General features: G+C 57.9%; 3 protein-coding genes and 1 non-coding gene across 21 annotated transcripts; 2 read left to right on the forward strand and 2 right to left on the reverse strand.

Annotated features, from left to right (window-relative positions):
- Nucleotides 1-58: 58 nt before the first annotated feature.
- On the reverse strand, nt 59-7,596 carry Slc25a22 (solute carrier family 25 member 22). Of its 10 annotated transcripts, none has more exons than XM_027953605.3 (10): nt 7,514-7,596; nt 4,399-4,576; nt 4,179-4,304; nt 3,863-3,918; nt 2,988-3,078; nt 2,350-2,468; nt 2,087-2,261; nt 1,731-1,885; nt 1,569-1,644; nt 59-1,497 (listed from the first exon to the last, which is right to left on the reverse strand). In XM_027953605.3, exons 2-10 carry the CDS (start codon nt 4,416-4,418, stop codon nt 1,344-1,346), a joined length of 972 nt encoding a protein of 323 aa, XP_027809406.2. In that variant the 5' UTR covers nt 4,419-4,576; nt 7,514-7,596; the 3' UTR covers nt 59-1,343. The 10 variants fall into 10 exon arrangements, with proteins under 10 accessions (XP_027809406.2, XP_027809408.2, XP_071471999.1 ...); XM_027953607.3 differs by having other exon boundaries at nt 4,399-4,572; nt 7,514-7,587; XM_071615898.1 differs by lacking the exon at nt 7,514-7,596 and adding an exon at nt 5,604-6,195 and having other exon boundaries at nt 4,399-4,572.
- A 306-nt stretch (nt 7,597-7,902) lies between these two features.
- Nucleotides 7,903-13,705, reverse strand: Pidd1 (p53-induced death domain protein 1). 7 transcript variants are annotated; one of them, XM_027953615.2, is made up of 16 exons: nt 13,620-13,705; nt 12,557-12,945; nt 11,748-12,161; nt 11,236-11,445; nt 11,100-11,154; nt 10,750-10,951; nt 10,546-10,671; nt 10,272-10,451; nt 10,047-10,194; nt 9,824-9,959; nt 9,595-9,745; nt 9,384-9,507; nt 9,192-9,310; nt 9,002-9,115; nt 8,701-8,900; nt 7,903-8,497 (listed from the first exon to the last, which is right to left on the reverse strand). In XM_027953615.2, exons 2-16 carry the CDS (start codon nt 12,864-12,866, stop codon nt 8,239-8,241), a joined length of 2,748 nt encoding a protein of 915 aa, XP_027809416.2. In that variant the 5' UTR covers nt 12,867-12,945; nt 13,620-13,705; the 3' UTR covers nt 7,903-8,238. The 7 variants fall into 7 exon arrangements, with proteins under 7 accessions (XP_027809416.2, XP_027809417.2, XP_027809418.2 ...); XM_027953616.2 differs by having other exon boundaries at nt 12,557-12,942; nt 13,620-13,700; XM_027953617.2 differs by having other exon boundaries at nt 12,557-12,918; nt 13,620-13,696.
- Nucleotides 13,706-17,796: 4,091 nt separating this feature from the next.
- Nucleotides 17,797-20,397, forward strand: Rplp2 (ribosomal protein lateral stalk subunit P2). 3 transcript variants are annotated; one of them, XM_027953652.2, is made up of 5 exons: nt 17,797-17,905; nt 18,106-18,232; nt 19,168-19,216; nt 20,073-20,171; nt 20,282-20,397. In XM_027953652.2, exons 2-5 carry the CDS (start codon nt 18,110-18,112, stop codon nt 20,353-20,355), a joined length of 345 nt encoding a protein of 114 aa, XP_027809453.1. In that variant the 5' UTR covers nt 17,797-17,905; nt 18,106-18,109; the 3' UTR covers nt 20,356-20,397. The 3 variants fall into 3 exon arrangements, with proteins under 3 accessions (XP_027809453.1, XP_027809451.1, XP_027809452.1); XM_027953650.2 differs by having other exon boundaries at nt 17,798-17,905; nt 20,279-20,397; XM_027953651.2 differs by having other exon boundaries at nt 17,798-17,905; nt 18,109-18,232; nt 20,279-20,397.
- Nucleotides 19,247-19,381, forward strand: LOC114106626 (small nucleolar RNA SNORA52). Its single transcript, XR_003585235.1, has one exon. It is a non-coding gene; the product is annotated as a small nucleolar RNA SNORA52 (small nucleolar RNA).
- Nucleotides 20,398-21,787: the final 1,390 nt, after the last annotated feature.

Below are 21,787 nucleotides of genomic sequence, written 5' to 3' on the forward strand. Positions count from 1 at the left end.
GGGGAGGCGAGGACTGCCCTTCCCGCCCCATCACCAAAAAGACTTCCAGAAAGGAGAGTTCTATTTAGAATATTTATTTACCCTTTTACGTGACAAGACACAAAAAGTTACAACTCCTTAAAACTCTTCAAAAGAAAAAAAAATATAATTCTGTAAGCAGCAGCAGCAGCTTTCAAGGTACAGACATGATGGGAGGGAGCTCCCAGGAGCAACCGTGAACTGGGGGCCCAGACCTGAGCCCAGGTAGTGTCACTGGGAAGGGGCCTCCACAGAGGGAGCTAGGTTTTGGGGACACAGCACCAGCACATCAGGATCAGTCACCAACACAATCACATGGCTGGGGCAGGATAGGGAGCCTGCCTCAGTTCACAACACAGAGGGTTCCAGGGCTGGGAGGGGGGACTTTCTCAATGTGGTCAGGGGCCTTAACTAGAGGCCCAAAGAGTAGGGTAAACCCTGGGAGGACTGGGGCAGCAGCTTCCACCCCTTTCCCATGAGCAGAGCAGGTGCCCCAGGCTTTATACTGGCCCTATTGTCTACCCCCTCCAGGGATGGGATCTCAGAAGACAGGATGGAGAAATTTTGTATGGGGTCAGCAGAGGGTCTGGGGTGCACACGGTGCCTGGCCACATGGGGAGGGGCAGCAGCCTCCCCACAGGCCATGAGAAGGCTGGCAGGCAAACCTGCTCCCCACCCCCCAAGCAGAGACCCTGAGCCTGGCCTGGGGTGGGACTGAGTGGCTCACCAGAAGATCCCACAGTGGGAGGGGGAGGGGGGCTTGTCCTGGAATCAGAACTCATGGTGGCTCCCCACCTGGGACCCCCAGTGCTATGTGGGGAAGAGGCAGAGTGGAATCCTGGCCAAGAGGAGAGCAGCAAGAGGGGATGGACCATGGACGGAAGGACAGGCAGGGCCACGAGGGCGCAGCAGTTTCAATAAATAGGTTTGTGCAGGTCCCCTTTGTAGACTAGGAGAACCTCAGAAAGGAGCCAGGGGCCTGGGGGGGTAGGGTCCAGCCTGCCCAGCCCAGGCCTGAGGGCCCCCAGCCCAGAGACCAGCTCTGCCCCTGGGGGTGCTCAGGCCAGGGCAAGGCTGGGTCAGGGACTGGCTCCAGGAATGTAGAGATTTCTTCATTTTCTACATAAATAAGATGTTGATCCCAATAGTTGTGCCTGCAGAACCCCATGGGGATCTCTGTGTGCACCACCCATGTGGACCCTGCTCCCCTACCCCAGCCTCCCCTGTTGGCCATGCAGGATTGGGGAGACCTTCTCTCACTCAATCCTGGGCTGGCACCCAACCCAGGCCACAGCCAACAGACTGGGGAGGGGCAACTGCTGGGTTCAGGCCTGGGGGCCCTGCAGCAGCCCCAACAGGGACTCGGCGATTCCCAGGAAGTAGACCACCTGAGCAATGCCAAACAGTGGGGCGATGACCAGGGCACGACAGTAGGCACCCTTCAGGAAAGCAGAAGGACCCTCGTGTTGCCAGATCTTCCTGTGGGGGAGGGGGGGTCAGAACTGGTGCCCAGCCCCCACCCCAGCCCCCACCCCTTGGGCCTGGCCCACCTGGCGCAGTCCAGAAACCCAGAGTAGGTGTCCTCATTAACGCCTCGCTGGAGAGACTGTAGACGAGTCTTCACCACTGCCAGAGGACATATGGGTCAGCCTGAAGCCTGCTCCCTGCCCCCTCAGCCCCACTCCCCAGCGTGGGCCCAGGGGAGCTCTGACCATCACATGGGTTAACTGCCACCGCTGCGGCACTGCCAGCCACACAGCCGGCCAGGAACGACACGTAGAAGGGCGCCTTCTCCTCTGAGGCAGGGCGGCCCAGCTGGTTCAGGTTGGCAAAGAGAGGGAAGTACACAATGGAGAAGGGTACATCCCTGCGGAGAGGAGGGGTGGAGCCAACCTTGGGCTGGGGAAGAGGGGAAGGAGAGGGGTAGCCACCCCCCACCCTCCCCAGAGAAGGGGCGGAGCCGACCTTGGGGCTGGGGAAGCAGGGATGGAAGGGGTGGTCCCTATGGAGAGGGGGGACTGGGCAGGTAGGCCTCTACCTCCTCCAGCCCGCCCGCCAGCCCTCCCACCTGAGCAGGGTGGCCCCCAGTCCCTTGTAGAGGCCAGCAACGCCATGGTTCCGCAGCAGGTCACGGGTTAACTGGGTGGCTGTGGGCCGGGGAGCAGCAGGAGCCTCCACTGAGGGCTGGGTGGCCCCATGGGCCGAGAGCTGGGCCTGAGCAGCCAGCATCTTCTTCTGGGCAGCTGGTGAAAAAGGGACTTTGGTCTCTTCCTCCTGGCATGGTGAGGCAGGGGACAGGCCTGGCTGCTGACCCTATCCCTTGCTCCTCACCGATGCGGCCTGCATCCTGCAGCTGGATCTTCAGCATCTCCATGGGGGTGGTCACGATCACCTGGCAGGTGCCTGCCCCACAGCCAGCCAGCATCTCCTTAGGCAGGGTCAGCTTCTGCCTATAGTGGAGAGGCCACCTGCCATGAGGAGATGTGCAGGAACTGCCTGCCCAATAGGCTGCCTGTGGAGGCTGGTGTGAAAGGGGTGTGGGTGGTGGAGGCAGATGTGGCTCCCTGAGGATACGGTCCCTAGCCTCAGGCCTCCAACCACAGACACCAACCCAAAAGACAGATGGCTCCTAGGGCAGGGGCTGGGGAAGGTAGTGGGGTCATCTTCTCACAGAGAGAAATGAGAATTATGGTTCTGAGTACTCTGAAAGGGGGTCCCCCTTGCATCCCTACTCTTCAGTGATGGGGGAGCTGGTTGATGCCCCCAAGTCCTGCCAGCCATCAGTGGCTGGTGGCCAACAGCCACTGACTCAGCGTCCACTTTGAGTCTCCCCATACAGGCTAGTCAGTCTACCCTGCAAGGTCACAGAAGTCAGAAAGGGGCCAGCTGGCGGGGCTGACTTTCATCACAGCCCCCAAGCCCCAGATCTTGACCCCCCCAGGAGCCAGCAGGAAGGCCAAGCCTCTCACCCATCCTTAGAGAGCTGGTGTCGAAAGAAGTCATTGGCAGCCAGCTTGATGGCCTTCTCAGGGGTGACCAGTGTCAGGTTCACGGCGGCTCCTGGGGGACATTTGGGGGTCAGATGGGGCTGGTGGGGAGACATAGGAAGACCTGGTGGGGGTGGACAGGCTCAGCAGCCTGGGCTGGGGAGGCCCTGGGCCAACACTTGCCTCCTAGTCAACCAAGCCCCACCCCAGGCACTGCTGGCACCGCCTTCTGCCCTCTCACCCACATTAAGGCTGGTGTGTGCCAGGCAGGCAGCAACCAAGCAGGTTGGGCTGTGCTGCAGCCTCCTTCTAGCCCCTTCCCTCCCCTTCCAACTCCATGGGTCTGACTCCGGCAAGAACTGGCCTTACTCGGCTGTAGGTGCCGGGGATCAGACCGGAGAATCCAGGCCCCCTGGCAGTCCACAGGTGTGTGTGGCCTGGATTGGTCAAAGCTAGGGGATGGGCGGCCCATCTCAGTGCAGGGCTCAGGGCTGCACAGCATCTGGGCAAATCCAGCTCTGCTGGGATTGCTTCCTGAGCGGCTTTGCATAATGCCCCCAGTCTCCAGCTGCAGCTGCCATGAGAGGCAGATCATCTGCAGTGTCCTAGCAGAGGGGCAGAGGGGCTGAGGGCAATGCCCAGGCCAGGGGCTGAGAACTGCTATTTACCAGAGATCCAGCTCTTGGTCATCCCACCCCCGCTCACCCAGGGCTTGGCTAATGACCTCCACACAGGAGCAGCAGCACCCCAGACAACCCCTGCCACACACACCCCAGGTTCAGCCACACTGCTCAGCCCATGCTCTCTGCCCAGGCCATGGGAGGTGCCACCCAGACCCAGCCCATCCCAAGCCTCACCCCGGTACATGCCGAAGTAGCCCTCAGAGCGGATGGTCTTGATAAGGCAGTCAGACCTGCAGCCAAAGGGGTTAGGGGGTGAGCTGGGGGCCAGCTGGCGACCCCTGTTCTCCAGTGCAGATGCTGGCCAGCTCCTTTCCTGCCCAGCCTGGAGTGTCCAGGGCTAAGAGAGAGGCCAGTCAAAAGCCTCCACACTGACTCCTGGCCTAGAAGGGATCTCTCCAGGCTGTCCTGCCCGGTTCCCCATCAAATGGCAAAGGGCTCAAGGCACAGCTTCCCTGCGTGCCTGCACACACTGCCGGTGGGGCGTACTCACATGCTCGTGTACATGCGCTGGCCATTCTGCTGGCTCTGCAGCCTGGTCTTGGCCAGGTCGATGGGAAACACACAGGTGACCCCAATCAGCCCAGCGATGCCGCCATTGATGAGCTTTGCTGGCAGGCTGTGAAGGCAGGGCCAGGGTCAGCACACACTCCCTCCACCTGTGGTGGGGGTGTGTGGCTAGGGCTGAAGCCCAGGGTGGGGTCAAGTCTGACCTGATCTGTTTATCAGCCATTTAACTCAAGCACACCCGGGCAGGAGCAGGACAGGTGGACGCCAGGAGGTGGAGGTGGTGACAGGAGAAGGGGGGCGGCAGCTGCGATGGAGGGTAGGACCAAGGGCAGGGGTGATCCTCCAGTTCAGGGGCTTCAAGGCAATGGCCACCACTTCTGCCTGGGAAAAAAGAGGGGACAGGAATCAGGAGGGGGGCCCATCATGGGAAACAGCTTCCCCCACCCTCCATCTCAGGCTCTGCGTCAAGCTCCCCACCCCCCACCCCGGAATGGAGTCTTAACATGTCCTGAGGATGCACAACAGAAGGAGGGGAGGTGGTGCCACCTGGCCCCTCCCCGAGGCCACCTGGTTCCCCCTCAGTGCCCTCCTCACAGTGTCTCCCGGCTGGCACAAGCTCACAAATGCACACACTCATGCTCACGTGCACAAGGGGAAGCTCCAGCTTTTAAAGGGCCAGGCACCTCTGAGAAGCAGTGGCACCTTGAGCCTGGACTCGACTGTGGTGACCATTTCCCCAGCTTTGAACAGAGGCAGCTGTCCCCTACCCTCTTCAGGATGGGGCTGGGGTCTTCACCCTAGGACCCCCCACCTAGGTGAAGTTCATGGCTGCCCAGATGGACTTGGCCATCCCAGGGACAGCCCCCAAACCCCATGACAGTCCCACTCAGGACTGCAGAGTCTCCTCCTCAGGGAAGCACAGTGCCCACCCACACCCAGCCCATTCCCCACCCTCCTCTCCAACCTCTGAGTTTCACTCCCAGACACAGGAACTCGCTGACCAGCACCTCAGAGAGCCTCAGGAACAAGAGGCACGAGAGAGTGGCCTGGGAAATGGCTAGCCCCCAGGGGACTTTAGGACCCCATCTCCTCTAGGGCTGTGGAGAAAAGGGCCTCTCCCACTAGCAGCAGGACTCGGGAGACAAGCGTCAGCTTCAGGGGCACCATGGGGGACATGGCCATAAAAACTGAACTGTGGAGGGCATCCTGGAGTCTGTCCGCTCCAACTTTCTGTGTTTCCCCCAGTTCTCCTCAGAGGTCAGCTGGCTTATACTCCAGCACAGCTGCCCAGGGTCATACTGCTGGCTCATATCCTCGGGCCAGGCAAGGACTCATGACCTTCACCTTGCTGGGCTGTCCACAGCCTCCTGAGCTCCACCACTCCCACCACCTGCTGGGTCCTGCTTACCCCTGAGGTGCACAGAGAGCTCCTCCACGGCTCCAGCAAGCTGCCTCTGGGAGGAGATAAGGAGCTGCCAGCCAAGGGAGGAGGGAAGGGACCTAGGGATTGGCCACAGGCTGGGGCGGGGCCTGGCTGGGGGGGACTTTCTCTTTCACTTTGGGCAAGCTGGGGAATCCCTGCAGCTTCAGGAGAAGGGAAGAGAAGGGGTGAGACTGCTTCAGGAGCAGGGCTGGCTTGGACTGGGTGACAAGGGGGTCTGACACAGGCTGGCTGGGCGGGTTCCTGTGAGATGAACCAGGATCTGTCTAGGGTTCTGGAACCCCAAGGGCTGGGGTGCTCTGTGCCCCGGCACCCTTCATGCACCTGCAGGTGTACCCTGTGGAGAGGTGTCAGCACACGCTCAGCTGTGGTGTGTCTGTTGAGGCAGGTGAACGTCAGTGGACCTGACAGTGGGATTCAGGAAGGCATGCCCGTCCACTGGCAAGGGCAGGGAAGGGTGCCTGGGTCTCAGAGGTCACTGGATGCCCTCCACAGGCCCTGCTTACCTGGCAGGTCCAGAGGGCATGGAAGCTGACACTCCCAACACTGCTCTGGTCACCACCGGCACACCCAGAACCTCAGTGGTGAACTACCTCTCTCAGCCCAGTTCTTGACCTCTGAACTTCAGCCTGACTCCTCTGTACCCCTCCCCACCCCCTCCAGGTATAGACTGGCCACAGCCAGCTCACCCTGTTGCTAGCCTCAACTCTTCCTAGGAGCCCCTGCCCTTCCTCCAGGATGGAGTGAGCCCACCCAGCCTCCCTGAGCAACCCCTTTCCTCCCCAGATCCTACCTCAGGAGGCACACCTGGGTGTTGGGGTGCCAGAGTCTGACAACCCAACTGGAGTGGGGAGGGGAAGAGTGACACAGGCCCCCGCATCCCAAGGGCTGAGTCAGCCCTGTGCCCTACACCATGCAGTGCAGGCCAGATCATCAGGGAGGAGCTACTGAGCTGACAGTGAGGGGCTCTGCCTGGGAAAAACTGGCACTGGGAGGGGGCTCTGGACCGACCCCCCCCCCCTTTTCTGTCTTCACTCCTTGGTTCCACCCTGCCTGAGACAGCTGTCAGTCAAGGTCCCACCCCCAGCACCTTCCCTGTTGCCACAGAAACCTGGCAGCCCAGCCAGGCCTGAGGCACCAGAGCCAAGTCTGGCCACCCCAACTTTCCAGTCAGGTACCCGAGGCTGCAGGCAGCCTGATAGCAAGGGAGCATACAAAAGCCACCCCCATGCCCTGCAGGACCACACTGCTTCTTCCCTGACCCACAGGGGTGAAATCTCCCTAATGAAGCTGCCCAGCTTCCCCTACCCCTGAGAAAGGCTATGGGGCCAAGGTTCAAGAGTGGGAACCGGTTCAACTTCCCCCAGCCTTCCTCTTGGGAGGGTCTTTCTGTTCTGCTGGCTGGAAGGGCCCTGAAAGGGTCTCCAATTGTGAAGTACACCAACCCGGGACAAAGGAGGACCGGGTTGGAGGCTGCATGCTGTGATCCAGGCAAGCTCAGACCCTGCTCCGTAGCTGGGGTTCAGCTGGCCTTGATGACCCGGATTCTGGCCATTTACATGTGCACGCAAGATCCGTGAGGTCCCATGTGTTTGCCCCCCACAGCCTGGCTCCTCCTTCCGGGGCTCCAGCTTAGACTTTCACCCCGCGGGGACACGTGGACTCGTGTGCACAGGGAGCGCGCCCGGAACCGCGGGGCCGAGCACGGCCTCCCACACCCTGGCGATGGTGGATCCGAGCATCCGCCGGGCTGGGCCCTACCGGGGCCGCCTTGTCCGGGCAGCTGTCACCTCACCCAGCCACTCTGACACCCTCTGTCCTCGCAGCCCAGTTGCGCTCAGGTGGGCGACCACGAGACCCACCCTCCGGGCACTCACCGCACTCCGCCGCGCTCGCCTCCCCGCTGTGCCGCGCACCCGGCCTGCACCTAGGCAGGGAGGCGCGTCCGCTCTGCGCCACGCGCGCTCCGCCCCCAGGCCGGGGCTGGCTCTCGGGCTGCGGCTCCCCCTCCCGGCCGCCATGGCCACTGCGCCCAGCCAGGCCACAGTCCTAGCCCAAGACCACCCCTCCCTGCAAGTAGAACGGCAAAGCTGGGATTCTGCGCGTCCCCAGGGCCCTTTAAGAACAATGACCCATGTCTGATTAGGTGGCAGGGAGCACGGTGGATGAGGGCATCCTGGGGGAGGAGGGGGTTCCCAGCTCAGCCAGGAATAAGCCTGCCAAGGCTGGTGGGCTTGGTGGATGCACAATCACAAAACCACACAGGTGACTTTGTATCCATCTCTGATAGAATCGTTACTTTGTAGAGTCAGCTCCTCTCCACTTCTGGGAAGATCAGGACCACAGGCAACAGGCATGGTCTGAGGGAGGGGCAGGAGCAAAGGCCATGGGAAGACTGGGCATACAGAACCCCCTCCCAGTAGAGGCTGGGCCTCAGATAGCCTGGCCCTGCCTTCCCTCCAACTGCCTCTCCACCTGATGGACCAGCCAAGCTCTGAGATGGTAGATGGAACAGTACAGGTTTACATCGCCCCCAGACAGGGGAGAGACTTGAAGGTCGAGCTCTGCCAGGGGCCAGGCCAATGTCCAGAGCCTGCTGGGCTTAGGCCTGGGCAGGCTCTGTGGACTGTGAGGCTGATGTGCCTGGCAGAGCAGAGTCCTCTGCAGCCAGGCCCGTACGGCGGATGCTGTCCTGGTACTTGTGGCGGCCGAGCTCCAAGATGGCCCGTACTTCTTCAGCCACATCCTGCCGGTCGCTCTGCTCCAGGGCCTGCAGCAAGAGCTCCACAGCCCCTGGCTGCCCAGCCTGGCGCTCTGCCCAGGAGAAGAGCATGTGGCGGATTTGCCCGTCCAGGTCGTCCCTTGGAGAAGGGGGGTAGTGATCAAGGGGGTCACAGACCCTCATAAAGGGTTCCTTGCTCCGTGGGCCAGTTGTGGCCAAACCCTCCCTTTCCAGCCTGGAGCTTGTCCCGGCCTCCTTGAAACTTCTGCCAGAAATAAGCAGGAACAACTTGGTAGTCAGGGCCTGGCCCTGAGGCTGCATGGGCTTCAGTGGGAGGCTCACCGGAACTCATGCCGGATGCGCTGCAGCTCTCGGTAGGGCATGCCCAAGTGCAGGGCCACGGCTGGCCAGTCGGGACCCAGGCGCCCAGCCACACTCAGCAGGTTGCTCTGAGTCAGAAAGCCAGTCTCAGCGTCGCCCAGGTTCAGGGGTGCCAGGGAAAGCCTGGCCCCCTTCCCGTGACCCTTGAGCCCCTGAAGTCTCTGTCAGAAGGAGCAGAACAGTGAGCCCTGACCCCACCCTTACATCCCTGGTTACTCCCAGGACTCTGTCCCTCCCCACACCCACTGCTCCCCAGCCGCACCGGCAGCTTGATAGGCAGAGTGGCCATCCAGAGGGCATCTGCACCCTTCCTCTGCCGGGCAGCCTCAGCCTCTTGGGGTACCTCCACAGGCACTGAGCCCCGATAAAAGGACACCTGAGGAGAGATCAGATGAGTTTCAGACCTCTGGCCTCTGCCCAGGTGACCTGGGTCTCCTACCCTGTTGGCCCACCTGGCCTCGCACCGCCTGAGCCTCCCGATCCAGAGCTGTGGTGATGTACACTTCCTTCACGTTCTTCAGGTGAGAGTAGAACACAAAGCAGACCCTGCCCTCCACACAGTCTGGGCGGTCTGGGGCACGAGACAGGCTCAGCAGGGCAGGCGGGAGGGCAGACCCCAGGCCCTCCTGGGGAGGGAGACTTACCAGCATCCACGTCAATGCCTCGCTCGAAGGCAGCAAAGAACTTCTCGCCCTCAAACATCTCCACAGTGTCAGAGGGCTCGGGCCCTCGATAGCGCTCCAGCAGCCGGCGCAGGGTGGCATCCACCTGCAGGGACACCCCCGTAGTTTAGACCCCAAGCTCAATGCTCCCCCCCAGGGTTTGGTCTCCCTGCTGCCCTCCTGCCATCCCCACCTTGTTTCGGGGCAGGCACTGCAGCAGGACCTGCTCGGGGTCCCGGCGCCTTTGCAGGGCAATGAGGTTGACTTGGTGCAGCCGTAGCCGCTCCCAGGCCTTCCGCGCCAGGCCCCCCACACAGGTCTTGGTGGTGTACCAGAGCCAGTACCTGGGAGGGTCAGTGGTGAGATGCACTGTGCAGACCAGACTGGGGGAGGGCAGGGAGGGGGACCTAGCGAGCACTGACCAGGAGAAATGTGTGACCTGGAAGCGTGCATACAGATGAGTGAGCTCCAGCACCACCTGAGCCGTGATGTCATCCCAGGTGGCTGCAGGAGGGGCCCAGTACAGCAGGTGCAGGCGGGAGTGGTCCAGGCTGAAGCCTAGACAGGAAAGGGCAGCAGGCTGAGGTCTCTAGCTGGCCCTTCCAAGCATTGTCTCCTCTTCCCAATGGCACAGTGACCTCTCACCTGTGACACCAGGGGGCAGGGGTAGCTGCACCGTAACTGGCTGGAGGAAGCTGGGGGGACCACTCTGTGAGAGGCATAGCAGGGGGCTCACCGCAGCCTCTGGCTCCCCTAGAAGGGCGCGCAACTCTCGGCCAGCCATGTGCACCACCTGTGCAGACAGCCATCTGAGCACCTGCCTGGGCGCCATGCTGTCACCTGATACCCTTGGTGCTACGCTGGCTATACCTGCATGGAGACATGACGAGGCTCCTCGGTGGCCCCAGGGGGGAAGGTGACCTTGACCCCAGGATGACCTGAAGAGCACAGCAGTGTCCCCTCTGGAGGTACCAGGCAGGCATTGGATACAGGGCGCAAAACCACAAGGAACCATGAGAAGTGGGGCACCTGGCAGCGAGCCCAGAGCCGCTGGGACACACAAGGGGGACAGATCAGGGGAAGAGAGTCAAGGCAGAGATGCCACTCCCTGCCTCCCCTCACCCAAAGGCCTGGGCAGCCTCACCTTGGGTGCCTCTTCCTCTAGGTGGGTCTCCAGGTCACTCCAGCTATTGTCCCTGCGGGTTCTGACCACTACCTCATGGCAACGACGGGCCCGTGGGGGGACAAAGAGCAGCCACAGGCTCACATCCTGCCAGGCAATGGTGGTGTGAGGGCTGGGGCCAGGCCTGTGGCCTCCAAACCTGCCCCCCCACTACCCTGGCCATGCCTGCTGAAAAGCCACCCCATGGGGCCACAGCTCCAGGACACCGCTGAGCAGGGAGTCATGAGGGCCCAAGGAGACGAGTGCTGGTTCCGGCAGCCACAGTCGATAGTGGATAGTGATGGGGGTAGTGGTGGCCCCCGCTGGGAACCGCAGGCGGACGCCACAGGCCAGAGTTACAGAACAGCCTTGGGGGGTCACAGGGAAGCTGAGTGAGGAAAGGGGTGTGGGGTCAGACACAAGATCTGTGTCAGAGCCTGGCTCCCTAGGACTCCTGACACACAGGCAAAGTATCCAGAATAGCCTGGGTGACAGGGTGGACAGATCTCCTTTAGCCCTCCTTTCCCACTTCATACCTGTCCAAATCTGAGGTCAGGTACAGTTTCGGCATTTCAAGAACTTGGGGTGTGCCTGCACAAAGGACAGATGAGTCATCAGGACAGCAATGTACCTGTGTCCTCTCTGCCTGGCTCATCCCTACACCAAGCCTACCTGGAGGACTCAGAGAATCTGGTGAGGCCTCACCCAGGGGGTTCCCCTGTAAGCGCACAAAGGGTGCATCTAGTAGCTCAGGAGGCAGGTGCCGGAGCTGGTTGTCCCTCAGGTCAAGCCGAGTGAGCAGTGGGAGATGGGCCAGACCAGCAGGCACTGAGGTCAGGAAGTTGCTGTGCAAAACAAGGAGCTGCAGGGACCGCAGCCCCACTGCAGCAGGTGCTGACTCAGGTTGGGCAGAGGACCACTCAGGGCCACCTCTGGCCCTGGGGCTCTACAATAGGACACTCACGCCACAGCCCCAGGGAAGCTGTTACAGGTCCACCTCTTGGTAGACAAGGCTGCCCAGGTCAGCCTGGGAGGAGTGAAAGCTAAAAGGCAGGAAAGCCTGTGGGTGCAGGGTCTCCTGTGGAAGAGGAGAGGGGCCACAGCCCAAGCCTGCAGGGAAGAAATGGGTAGGGGTGCTACTTCTTGGACTAGTGAGCCAAGTCATGGATGCCGCTGCTACTCACCAAGGGAGACAGGGAGGCTCTGCAGCCGGTTGGAAGCCAGGTTGAGTTCAGTGAGGTTGCTCAGGCCTCCAATCTCAGGAGGAAGTGTGTCCAGAAGGTTCTCTGAGAGATCAAGTTGCTGCAGGGCAGACAGGGCCCCCAGTGCTGGGGGCAGCTTTTGCAGGCAGTTGTGTGTCACAGTGAGGAAGGTGAGAACATGGAGAGCACCCAGGGTCTCAGGGAGCACTGACAGACGGTTATGAGAGAGAAGGAGCGTGTCCAGGCTGCGCAGCTGAGGGACACAGGCTGGCAGTGTCTCCAGTTTGTTGAAGCTCAGGTCTAGGTGGACCAGGTGGGCCAAGGCACTCAGGCCAGTGGGCAATGTGGTCAGGGTACCCTGGAGGCAGGCACCCAGGGCACCCCGATGTTGCCCTCCTGGAAGTGGTAGAAGCAGATGTAGCCCTTAGAACCACCCAGTCAGCCCTGCTAGGCAGAGAAAGCCACTTGATGAAAGGCACAGACCTGCCTGCTAAACCCAGAGACACTGAAAGGAAGATGGGAAGAAAAGATGAAACCATCAGCAACGGCAACTGACAGTTTGGCCCAACCTACCCAGGGACATCTGGGGTCTTTGGAGAGGCACCATGGGCAACTCTAGGCCCAGAGCTGGGGACAAAGGCCCAGCCCACTTTACACTGGGAGGAAGGTGAAGGGGCTGAGGACAGAAGGATGAGAAGCCTGTAACTGCAGCTGGGACCAGGGTTGCCTCTGAGGACCAAGAAGCAGGGCAGAGCTAGAGATGGGACAGGATCAAGAACAAGGGGGCTTACCTTTGAGGACCAAGGAGCGGAGGTGTGGCAGGTTCCCCGGCACCTGGGCCAGGGTGGCTTCCAGCAGTTGAGGGTCCTCGTGGGTGCTCAGCCGTAAGAACTCTACCTGCAGCAGCTGCTGGTGGTGCTGGGCACACAGGTGCAGCAGCTGGTGGCAGCCCTCGGGGTACAGGTCCAAATTCAGCCGATTCCCAGCCAGGAAGGGAGGTGCCCCAGGTCCTGCATCCACAGACTCCACAGCAGGTCTTGGAGCATCTTTTGAGGCAGCTGCAGCTTCTCTGGACTCCAGCCCCTCCGCCGCTGCAGCCATCACTCAGGGATGGTCCTTGGGGGCCAGACATGTCCCAGCTTGCCAGGCAGACCTGCTCAGACAGGGCCCAAGGAGGCTGCTAGAAGCAGAGGGAGGAATAGGCAGGAGTGGGGGCTGGGCCCCTCCTCCCCATCAGGGGAACGGGGACCCTGGCTAGGGATGGGGAGCCCTTGAGCTGGACAGAGTGACCCTCCCCGCACAGGGGAGCCCACTGAAGGAGGAAGAGGAGTGAGGTACCACTCTCTAATTCTGAAATCTGGCCAGGTGACCACCTAGGCCTGACAAGTCACCCAGGCTGTCCCCCTGCTCTGGTGATAAGAGCCCATGTTCCTTAATTCATTTACTTGTGATACTATGGACTGACCCCAGGGATGTTCTACTACTGAGCTACATCCTAACCCCTTTCTATTTACTTATTTTTTTAAGTTGCTCAGGATGGCCTTCAACTTGCAATCCTTTTTCCTCAGCCTCCCGAGTCGCTGGGATGACAAGCTGTGCCAACCCGAGAGCCCGCCTTCAACCTTCACACCCATCAGCTCTGGGGGGGCCCAAGATCCCAGAACGTTGGAGCAGTGAGGGAGGAAGCCAGTGATCCTAGGCACAGACTCCACTTAGCAGCCACGGGAGGAGGCTCTCCCACCGCCATTCCAGTTCACCCCTCCGTCCGCTGGAGGAGGCGGTGCAGGGAGTATTTAGGGTTCCGCAGCCCTGCCCTCTCCGCAGAAAACTTCCCGCCGCCTCGGGCGCCTATACCTGGGCTCCAGGCTGAGCGCGTCCGGAGAGCCAGCCGTTCCGCGCCGGGATTCCCGCCCGCGCGCTTCCGGGCGGGAGGGACGCCGGGCCCGGGCCCGCCCCCTCCAGCCCCGCCTTCCCGGTCTACGCCGCAGGCCGTCGACCTCCCCTGCCGAGAGTCTGCGCCCCGGGGAAGGCCGGCTGCCGGGCAGTGTCGCCCGGGACCCCGGTGCATGTCAGGGCAGCGTTTCTCGGGGGAACTCTTGGCCGATCGCAGATCGCAGCTGCGCTCCACACTCATCCCTTGCCAGACACTGGAAACCTGGCATGCCCGTCTCCAGTCAGCCCCAAGGCCTTTCTCCAGGAAGCCTTCCAGGACCTCCTCTCAGGTCCTACAGAGATCTAACTCGGCCTCTGCTCAGATGACCCTCCTAAATTTATGGGCATCATTCTGGGCCAGGTGCCCCAGGCGCACGGTTGCCTGATGCTGCCTCCCTAAATCCTCCTGTGAATATCACAAGGGAGGAAAAGCAGGCTCCTAGAGATGAGATTTTGTCCAAGCAGGTGAGTCTCAGTGCCTCCCCCACCAACCATGAGCCCCCCCATTGAGGATGGGTCTGTGCTTCTTTCACCCAGCACGCTTGTCAAGTAGAGAAGATGGTCTGGAAATGAACAAAGCTTCTACTACCAATTAACCATGTTACATGCACCATCCCACCAATGGGGATGGGCAGTCTCCTACAGGACTCCCTGCTTCCAATATTCCCAGGCCCTGCCTCGCATTGTTTCTCCCAAAGCTGTCAGAGGGATGATTTAATTTTAATTTATTTATTTATTTTAATATTTATTTTTCAGTTTTCGGCAGACACAACATCTTTCTTTGTATGTGATGCTAAGGATCGAACCCAGGCCGCACACATGCCAGGCGAGCGCGCTACCGCTTGAGCCACATCCCCAGCCCCTAATTTTTATTTTTAAAATATTTTTTAGCTGTAGTTGACACAATATCTTTCTTTCTTTCTTTCTTTATATGTGGTGCTGAGGATTGAACCCAGGGCCTCACACGTGCTAGGCAAGCGCTCTACCACCGAGCCACAACCCCAGTCCTCAGAGGGATGTTTTTAAAACTCAATCACAGGAATATTGTTCAGCCTTAAGAAATCAACTTCTGCCCTTCAATAGACGAATGGATAAAAAAAAAATGTGGCATTTATACACAATGGAGTATTACTCTGCATTAAAAAATGACAAAATCATAGAATTTACAGGGAAATGGATGGCATTAGAGCAGATTATGCTAAGTGAAGCTAGCCAATCCCTAAAAAACAAATGCCAAATGTCTTCTTTGATATAAGGAGAGTAACTAAGAACAGTGTAGGGACGAAGAGCAGGAGAAGAAGATTAACATTTAACAGGGATGAGAGGTGGGAGGGAAAGGGAGAGAGAAGGGAAATTGCATGGTAATGGAAGGAGACCCTCAGGGTTATACAGTGGAGGAGGTAGAGAGAGAGGAGGGGAGGGGAGGGGAGAGGTGGGGAGGGGGGAGGGTGGAGGATGGGAAAGGCAGCGGAGCACAACAGACACTAGTATGGCAATTTGTAAATCAATGGATGTGTAACTGATGTGATTCTGCAATCTGTGTATGGGGTGAAGGTGGGAGTTCATAACCCACTTGAATCAAAGTGTGGAATATGATATGTCAAGAAATTTGTAATGTTTTGAACAACCCACAATAAAAAATTAAAAAAAAAAAAGAAATCAACTTCTGATACATGCTATAGAACAGATAAACCTTGGAAAATGTAGAATAAAAGAAAAAGCAAAAGGAACAAATCCTGCATGTTTCCCCTTTTATGAAATGCCTAGTCAAAAATCATAGAAACAGCAGAATGGTGGGTGTGAGGGGCGGAAGAGTGCAGTAGGTATAGCTTCAGTTTGGGATGATGAAAAATGTTCAGAGATGGATTATAGTGATGGTTATGTAACAATGTGAATGCATTTAATGATACTAAATTGCACACTTAAAAAATGGTTAAAATGGAGCTGGGCGCAACAGTGCAGGCCTGTAATCCCAGAGGCTTGGGAGGCTGAGACAGGAGAATTGCGAGTTCAAAGCCAGCCTCAGCAAAAAGTGAGGCACTAAGCAACTCAGTGAGACCCTGTCTCTAAATAAACTACAAAATAGGGCTAGGGATGTGGCTTAGTGATGGAGTGCCCCTCAGTTCAATCCCTGGTACCAAAGAAAAAAAGGTTAAAATGGCTAGATGAGGTGGCCCACGGCCCATGGCTGTAATCACACTGACTTGGAAGGCTGAAACAGGAGGATCCCAAGCTGGAAGTCAGCCTGAGTAATTTAGTGAGACCTTTGGTAACTTTAACAAAACCCTGTCTCAAAAAAATAAAAAGGGCTGGGGATGTGCCTCAGTGGTAAAGTACCCTGGGTTTAGTCCCCAGTAGTAGAAATAAAAATAAAATGTTAAAGGGGTGGGCTGGGAATACTCAGTGGTTCAGTGTTTGCTTAGGTTTAAAAATCACATCCTACCACCTCCCCATACAAATGGCTTCCCTTTGGAATTGCCAAGGCTCCTCATTGCCAAAATGGTCTCCCTATTTTAGCTCAGTTATGGGACCTTGAGCAAGAAAACCCTTCTGCATCCATCCTTCCTCCTCTGAAATGTAGGTAAGTACTGGGGGACTTAAATGTGGGGCTCACACACCAGCCAGTAAGGCACTATACACAGGAGAGCTTGCGCTGTAGTTGTGAAGCCATAATTAGGCAGGCAGTCAATATAGACAGGTAAATCAAATTAGGTCAGATCAAGGAGGCCAATTTTGAGTGAGTCCAGCCAGAAGGAGACTGTCCCAGGAGGGATTGAAATGTTAATTCCTTCAGAGCCATTGCTCTAACCTGTTGCTAAGGTAACCAGTCCCAGGAATTGCCCCTCCCTACTATAAGGAGCTGTAAGGTTGTTAAGTGTCCTGTGCTCTCCATCCATTCCTGCCCTTCCCCCTTCAGTCCACCAGTGTCCCACCTTTTGGCCATCCCACCAGCATTCCTGGGCCTAGTCACGGACACAGGAAGGAGACAGATAAGGGGAAGAGAGCAGAACAGAGGAAGCCTAGGACACAAAAAAAAGGGCAGAAGACCTCGCTTCTTGGGATACCAGCTATGGCCCCCTTCTCCCTCCAGGGAGAAGTCTGTTAACCCTTTTTAAATAGACCCTACCCTATATGCTTGCCTCAGTGTGCTTCTCTAATATTCAAACTTCAACATGTGGAGAAACAGAGCTCGTCACCGATAACCGGTGGTATAGGGGAGCACTCCCAAGGCTGGCGCTGTCACTCACCATCCCCTGCCACCTTCCAGCCTTGGCTTCTGATCCCTCTGCGGGGTCCCCGCCCCAGGGAGCTGGGTCAGCCTTTCTCATCTCTCAGCCTCAGGAAAGCTTTCCCAGGCTGTCCAGACTCCTTATGACCCTCTCGCCGGGATGGCCTCTTCTGTCCTCACACAGACCCAGCCTGTTCCCGCTCAAGACCCCAGTGTAGCAGAATTCCAAAGGGGCGAGTGAGTAGCATGTGCTGACGACCACGTGGACACTGTAGTCAGTTCTCGGCCCACAAGGGGACCGGTCATTCTCTGGGACCACGCTCCCAGAGGACGTGGGTGACGGGGCCTCAGGACTGTCCCCGCCTCGTGGGCTCGCGCTCTCCCAGCGGGCCGTCTGACTCACAGGGCACGGCGGGGCAGGGGCTGCCTCCAGATAGGGCGCGGGTCACTAGGCGCGAGGCGGCCAGCCTACCTCTTACGCCCCGGGCCTCCGCCAAGGCACGGAGCCGCCTGCGCCCGCAGCCGGGCCGGGCCCACGTGCCGGGCCTGGCCCGTGGCGCACGGCACTTCCGCCGCGGTGCACCACGGGACTGTAGTTCGCCGGCTAAGGGAGCCGCCAAGCGAGGCGGCCGCGCTGCACGACGGGGGCCGCAGGCGCCGCGGGGCGTGCCGGGAGCGCTGGGCGCCGACGGACACGCCGCCCCGCACGCCGCCGCTCGGGTTCCAGGGAGACGCGCTCATGCCCCAGGAGGAGCCGGCCCCGGAAGCGCTCTTGACCCTGCCGCGGCGACTGCCCAAGCGCGGATGAGGCTGTCTCCGGCCTGTCATCATTGGCCGAGCGCTCGTTACGTCATCAGAAGCGCCCCGCGGCCCGGAGGCTTCTGGGTATCAGTTTACTCCCGCCCCTTGCGCCGGCGCCTTCCTTTCGCTCCCTGCCGCCGCCGAGGTCGCACGCGTGAGGCCAGTCCGCCGCCGCCGAGTGAGTGGGCCCGCTGGACCCGGACCGCGGTCGGGGGCCGGGGCCGGGGCTGCGGGGCGGGCGGAGGGCGCGGGCCGCGCGGCCCCGTCGGGCGGGAGCCTCGGGACCAGGCCGCGCACGGCCTCCTCGGGCGGCGCGGTGGGGCCCGGAGGCCGGAGGCCGCCGGGGTAACGCCACCGCCGCGCCCTGTCTGCCCTCAGCAGCATGCGCTACGTTGCCTCTTACCTGCTGGCCGCCCTCGGGGGCAACGCCTCCCCCAGCGCCAAGGACATCAAGAAGATCCTGGACAGCGTGGGCATCGAGGCGGACGACGACCGGCTCAACAAGGTACGGCCTTCGCCGCCCAAATGCCCCACCTGGCTCAAGCGAGATGACCCGCTGGAGAAACGGAGGGCGGCCTGTGCCAGTTCGGATGGTTATATGGGGTTAAAAGGTTTTTTTGCTGAGGTTGTGGCTCAATGGTAGAGTGCTTGCCTTGCACGCGTGAGGCTCTGGGTTCGTTTCTCATAAATAAATAAAGGTTTTGTGTCTATCTACAACTAAAAAAAAATTAACTTTTGTTTTCTTTTTGTAATTTTAGATGGACGGAAAGCCTTTTGTTTTGGTAGTTTATGTGGTGCTGAGGATGGAACCCGGTGCCTCACGCATGTTAGGCAAGCACTCTGCCACTCAGCCCTAGCCCCCACCCCCGTAGGCGCAGTGGATCTAACCCAGGGCTTCTTGCCCATTAGGCAGGCGCTCCATCGTGGGGCTATTTCCCCAGTCTAAAAAACAATTTAAAACAAAATTTTTTTTTCTATGCTGGGTGTTGAACCCTCCTTTTGAGCTACACTTCCAGCTCCTTTTTTGTTTGTTTTGGGTTTTTTTTTTTTTTTTTTTTTTGAGATAGGATCTCCTGAGTTGCTGGAATTACAGGTCTGTACCACTTGTCTTTTGGAACTGGGGGGTCGAACCAAGGGCTTTGTGAATGCAAGGCAAACGCTTTGCCACTGAGCTACATCCCAGCCCCACCCTGCTTATTTAAAATGTAATGTAAGTACTTAGTTTAAGCAAGGAGGCAATCTGTGTTATTTTTCCAGTGAAAGCTTTAGAATTCTGGCACTTGGTCTCAGTTCACAGTATTTCAGTTCCAATGGCTACCATGCTGGTCACTGTGGGTCTAGAAGCTGCAGGTTTTCTTGTGCCTGCCATCCCTGCTCTTGGGCCAGGATGCAGCAACTTGACTATGATAACTGACTGCTGGCTGTGGTTGTCTTGTTTAGGTCATCAATGAGCTGCATGGGAAAAACATTGAAGATGTCATAGCCCAGGGTGAGTTTATATGAAGGGACTTTCATTTTCATGTCCATCCTAATTCCTGCTGGTCAACCTATGGCCTGCCAGGTTTCGCTTGTGGACTAGAACACTGTAGAAGCCTGACCTGAGTGGGTGAGCAAGGCCTTCATGGACTCATGCCGGGGATGCTTCTGGACACTGATGAGTGGGTGGTAGGGGTTGCCCTCTACTCACACTGAGCCTGTCAGCCCTTGCCCAGGGGCCTGCCTGGCTTCCCACCTTTGAACCCTTTTCTCCAGGATTCCTCCAAAGCTGTGGAGCTCTTGCACACAGTTCCTGCTTCTCTAAGGGGTTGGGAGCAGGAACTGAGGGCCACAGGGTTCTGTTCCCCTTCGCTGAGCAGATGGTTTTCTGGTGGCATTAGACTGGAGCTGATGTAGCTTATTTGGAAGTTGTGTGGTTTCAGCAGTTCTGTCCCTGTTTATGTGACAAGCAAAGCCAGCTCAGCAGTCTGGTTTATAAGTTTACTGCTGGGGCCGAGATCTGGACACTTGGATAGTAGACTCCCTGAACAGTTGTAAACATGTTTGTCCAGCTTATGTCCAAGGCCTAATTATAAGATCAAGTTCTTGGGTAGAAAACCTCCCTTTGTGGGTCACGGTAGTGAAAGCAGAGTCCCTGACCATGAGTGTCACTGAGTTCTTGGGCAGGGCTGCAACATCAAGTCCTGGAGAAAAGGGAAGCCTGTGGCACTGGCACTGTGATGGAACCCTGATGTGTTGGGCACGCTAGAGTATGTGGGTGAAATGAGCTTCCTCAGGTCACTTCACCCCTGCAGAATCACCTTCCTGCCTGGGAACCTGCTCTGATCTCATCTCTCTGCTTTTTATAGGCATTGGCAAACTTGCCAGTGTGCCTGCTGGAGGAGCTGTGGCTGTTTCTGCTGCCCCTGGCTCTGCAGCTCCTGCTGCTGGATCTGCCCCTGCTGCAGGTAAGGGAGGCCTGGAGAGTGGGAAGGGGGCTAAGGCTCGGACTTGATGGGGTCTCTCTGGCAATCTGGTCATGCAGGCATGCTCACCATGGTCTCCTTTTCCACAGCAGAGGAGAAGAAGGATGAGAAGAAAGAAGAGTCTGAGGAGTCTGATGATGACATGGGATTTGGGCTATTTGATTAAATTCCTGTTCCTCTGCAAATAAAGCCTTTTTATGTATCTTGAGTGGCCTGTGAGCACAGTGTCAAGAGCATGGGGCAGGTGGGGCTTGGCAGTGTCTAGGGAGTGAGGGCTGGAGGAGTCAATCCACCTTGGGTCAGAGGACTGTCAGGCCCAGTGAGGGACAGTCTTGCTACTTTCAGGTAACACCCAGGAAAATTTCTTCAGAAATGTGAATACCAGAGAAGCAAATTGAGATGCAGTGTTGGGGTGGTGTCTGGTGCTCTGCTGTAAGGTGCTCGGTGACAGGTCAAATGGCCCCTGGGTTTCACAGGCCACTGCTCTCCTGTACAACTTGGGCAGCTGCTGAAATCCCTGGGGTCTGTTTTCCCTGCTATGTGGTAGGAACCCTGGCTCATTACAGTCCTAGCCCCTGGGCCTTGAGCTTTTGCCCACCCGTGACAGGCCTCAGGAGATATGCTGCCCTCCCTCTCCAGGCACAGTAGTGCATCATGTACCGATACATCTTAGACTTGGAGCTGGGGATACTGCATTGTGAAAGTACATTTTAATCAGGGATTGAAGGATGGGGTGAGGGTGGCACTCAAGCACTGAGCCACATTCCCAGCCCAATTTTGTCTATTTAGAGACAGAGTCTCAGTTGCCTAGCACCTTGCCAGTTTCTGAGGCTGGCTTTAAACTTGCAATCCTCCTGCCTCAGCCTTCCCAGCTGCTGGGATTATAGGCATGCGCCTTGGCACCCGTTGTGTTTTGAGAAGAAAAAATGTGAGATGAGAGCAGCCTTTAGAAGAGCTGGAACCCCTGTCCTGGAGGGAAAACCCCTGTACAGGGGGTGCATATGGGGGTGGGGGGGGCAAGGCCCACAGGAGTTCCTGGGATGGGGAGAGCTTTTTGTGTGTGGTGTTAAGGATTGAACCCAGAACCTTCTACAATTTGTTCAAGCTGATGACAAACTGCTATGTAACTTCAGCCTACTGAGTTGCTGGTATCACAGGTAATACTACTGCACCCAGCCTCAATTTGCTAGGGATCAAACTCAGCTCTTTGTGCATGTTAGGTAACCACTCCACCACTGAACTATACCTCCAGTTCTAAATTGTTTTTTTAAAACATCTCTTGCTGGGTGTGGTGCATCCCTGTAATCCCAAGGCCTCTGGAGGCTGAGGCACAAGAGTTGCAGGTTTGAGGCCAACCATAGCAATTTAGGGAGGCCCTAAGCAACTTAGCAAGACCCTGTCATGGTAAAAAGGGATGGGGATGTGGTTCAGTGTTTGTAAAGGACCCCTGAGTTAAATTCACAGTTGCCAGTGGACCTTTATTTATACGCAGTGCTGAGACTCCAACCCAGTGTCTCACACATGCTAGACAAGTGCTCTACCACTGAGCCGCAAACCCTGTTCCTGTATTTGCTTTTTGCTGGGCACTATGGCAGCAG

This window comes from Marmota flaviventris, chromosome 9 (assembly GCF_047511675.1).
Source record: "Marmota flaviventris isolate mMarFla1 chromosome 9, mMarFla1.hap1, whole genome shotgun sequence".
NCBI classification, from domain to species: domain Eukaryota; kingdom Metazoa; phylum Chordata; class Mammalia; order Rodentia; family Sciuridae; genus Marmota; species Marmota flaviventris.

Excerpts from the sequence above, each read along its gene's own strand:
- Rplp2 (XM_027953650.2), top strand. The coding sequence starts at position 18,110 with ATGCGCTACGTTGCCTCTTACCTGCTGGCCGCCCTCGGGGGCAACGCC. Across the intron at positions 19,217-20,072 it reads TGAAGATGTCATAGCCCAGG|GCATTGGCAAACTTGCCAGT; the intron begins GTGAGTTTATAT and ends TGCTTTTTATAG. Across the intron at positions 20,172-20,278 it reads TGGATCTGCCCCTGCTGCAG|CAGAGGAGAAGAAGGATGAG; the intron begins GTAAGGGAGGCC and ends CCTTTTCCACAG.
- Slc25a22 (XM_027953605.3), bottom strand. The coding sequence starts at position 4,418 with ATGGCTGATAAACAGATCAG. Across the intron at positions 2,469-2,987 it reads CACCAGCTCTCTAAGGATGG|GCAGAAGCTGACCCTGCCTA; the intron begins GTGAGAGGCTTG and ends TCTCCACTATAG. Across the intron at positions 1,645-1,730 it reads GGCAGTTAACCCATGTGATG|TGGTGAAGACTCGTCTACAG; the intron begins GTCAGAGCTCCC and ends GTCCTCTGGCAG.
- Pidd1 (XM_027953615.2), bottom strand. The coding sequence starts at position 12,866 with ATGGCTGCAGCGGCGGAGGGGCTGGAGTCCAGAGAAGCTGCAGCTGCC. Across the intron at positions 9,960-10,046 it reads CCTGCCCCCTGGTGTCACAG|GCTTCAGCCTGGACCACTCC; the intron begins GTGAGAGGTCAC and ends TTTCCTGTCTAG. Across the intron at positions 8,901-9,001 it reads CTCTGCCTATCAAGCTGCCG|AGACTTCAGGGGCTCAAGGG; the intron begins GTGCGGCTGGGG and ends TCCTTCTGACAG.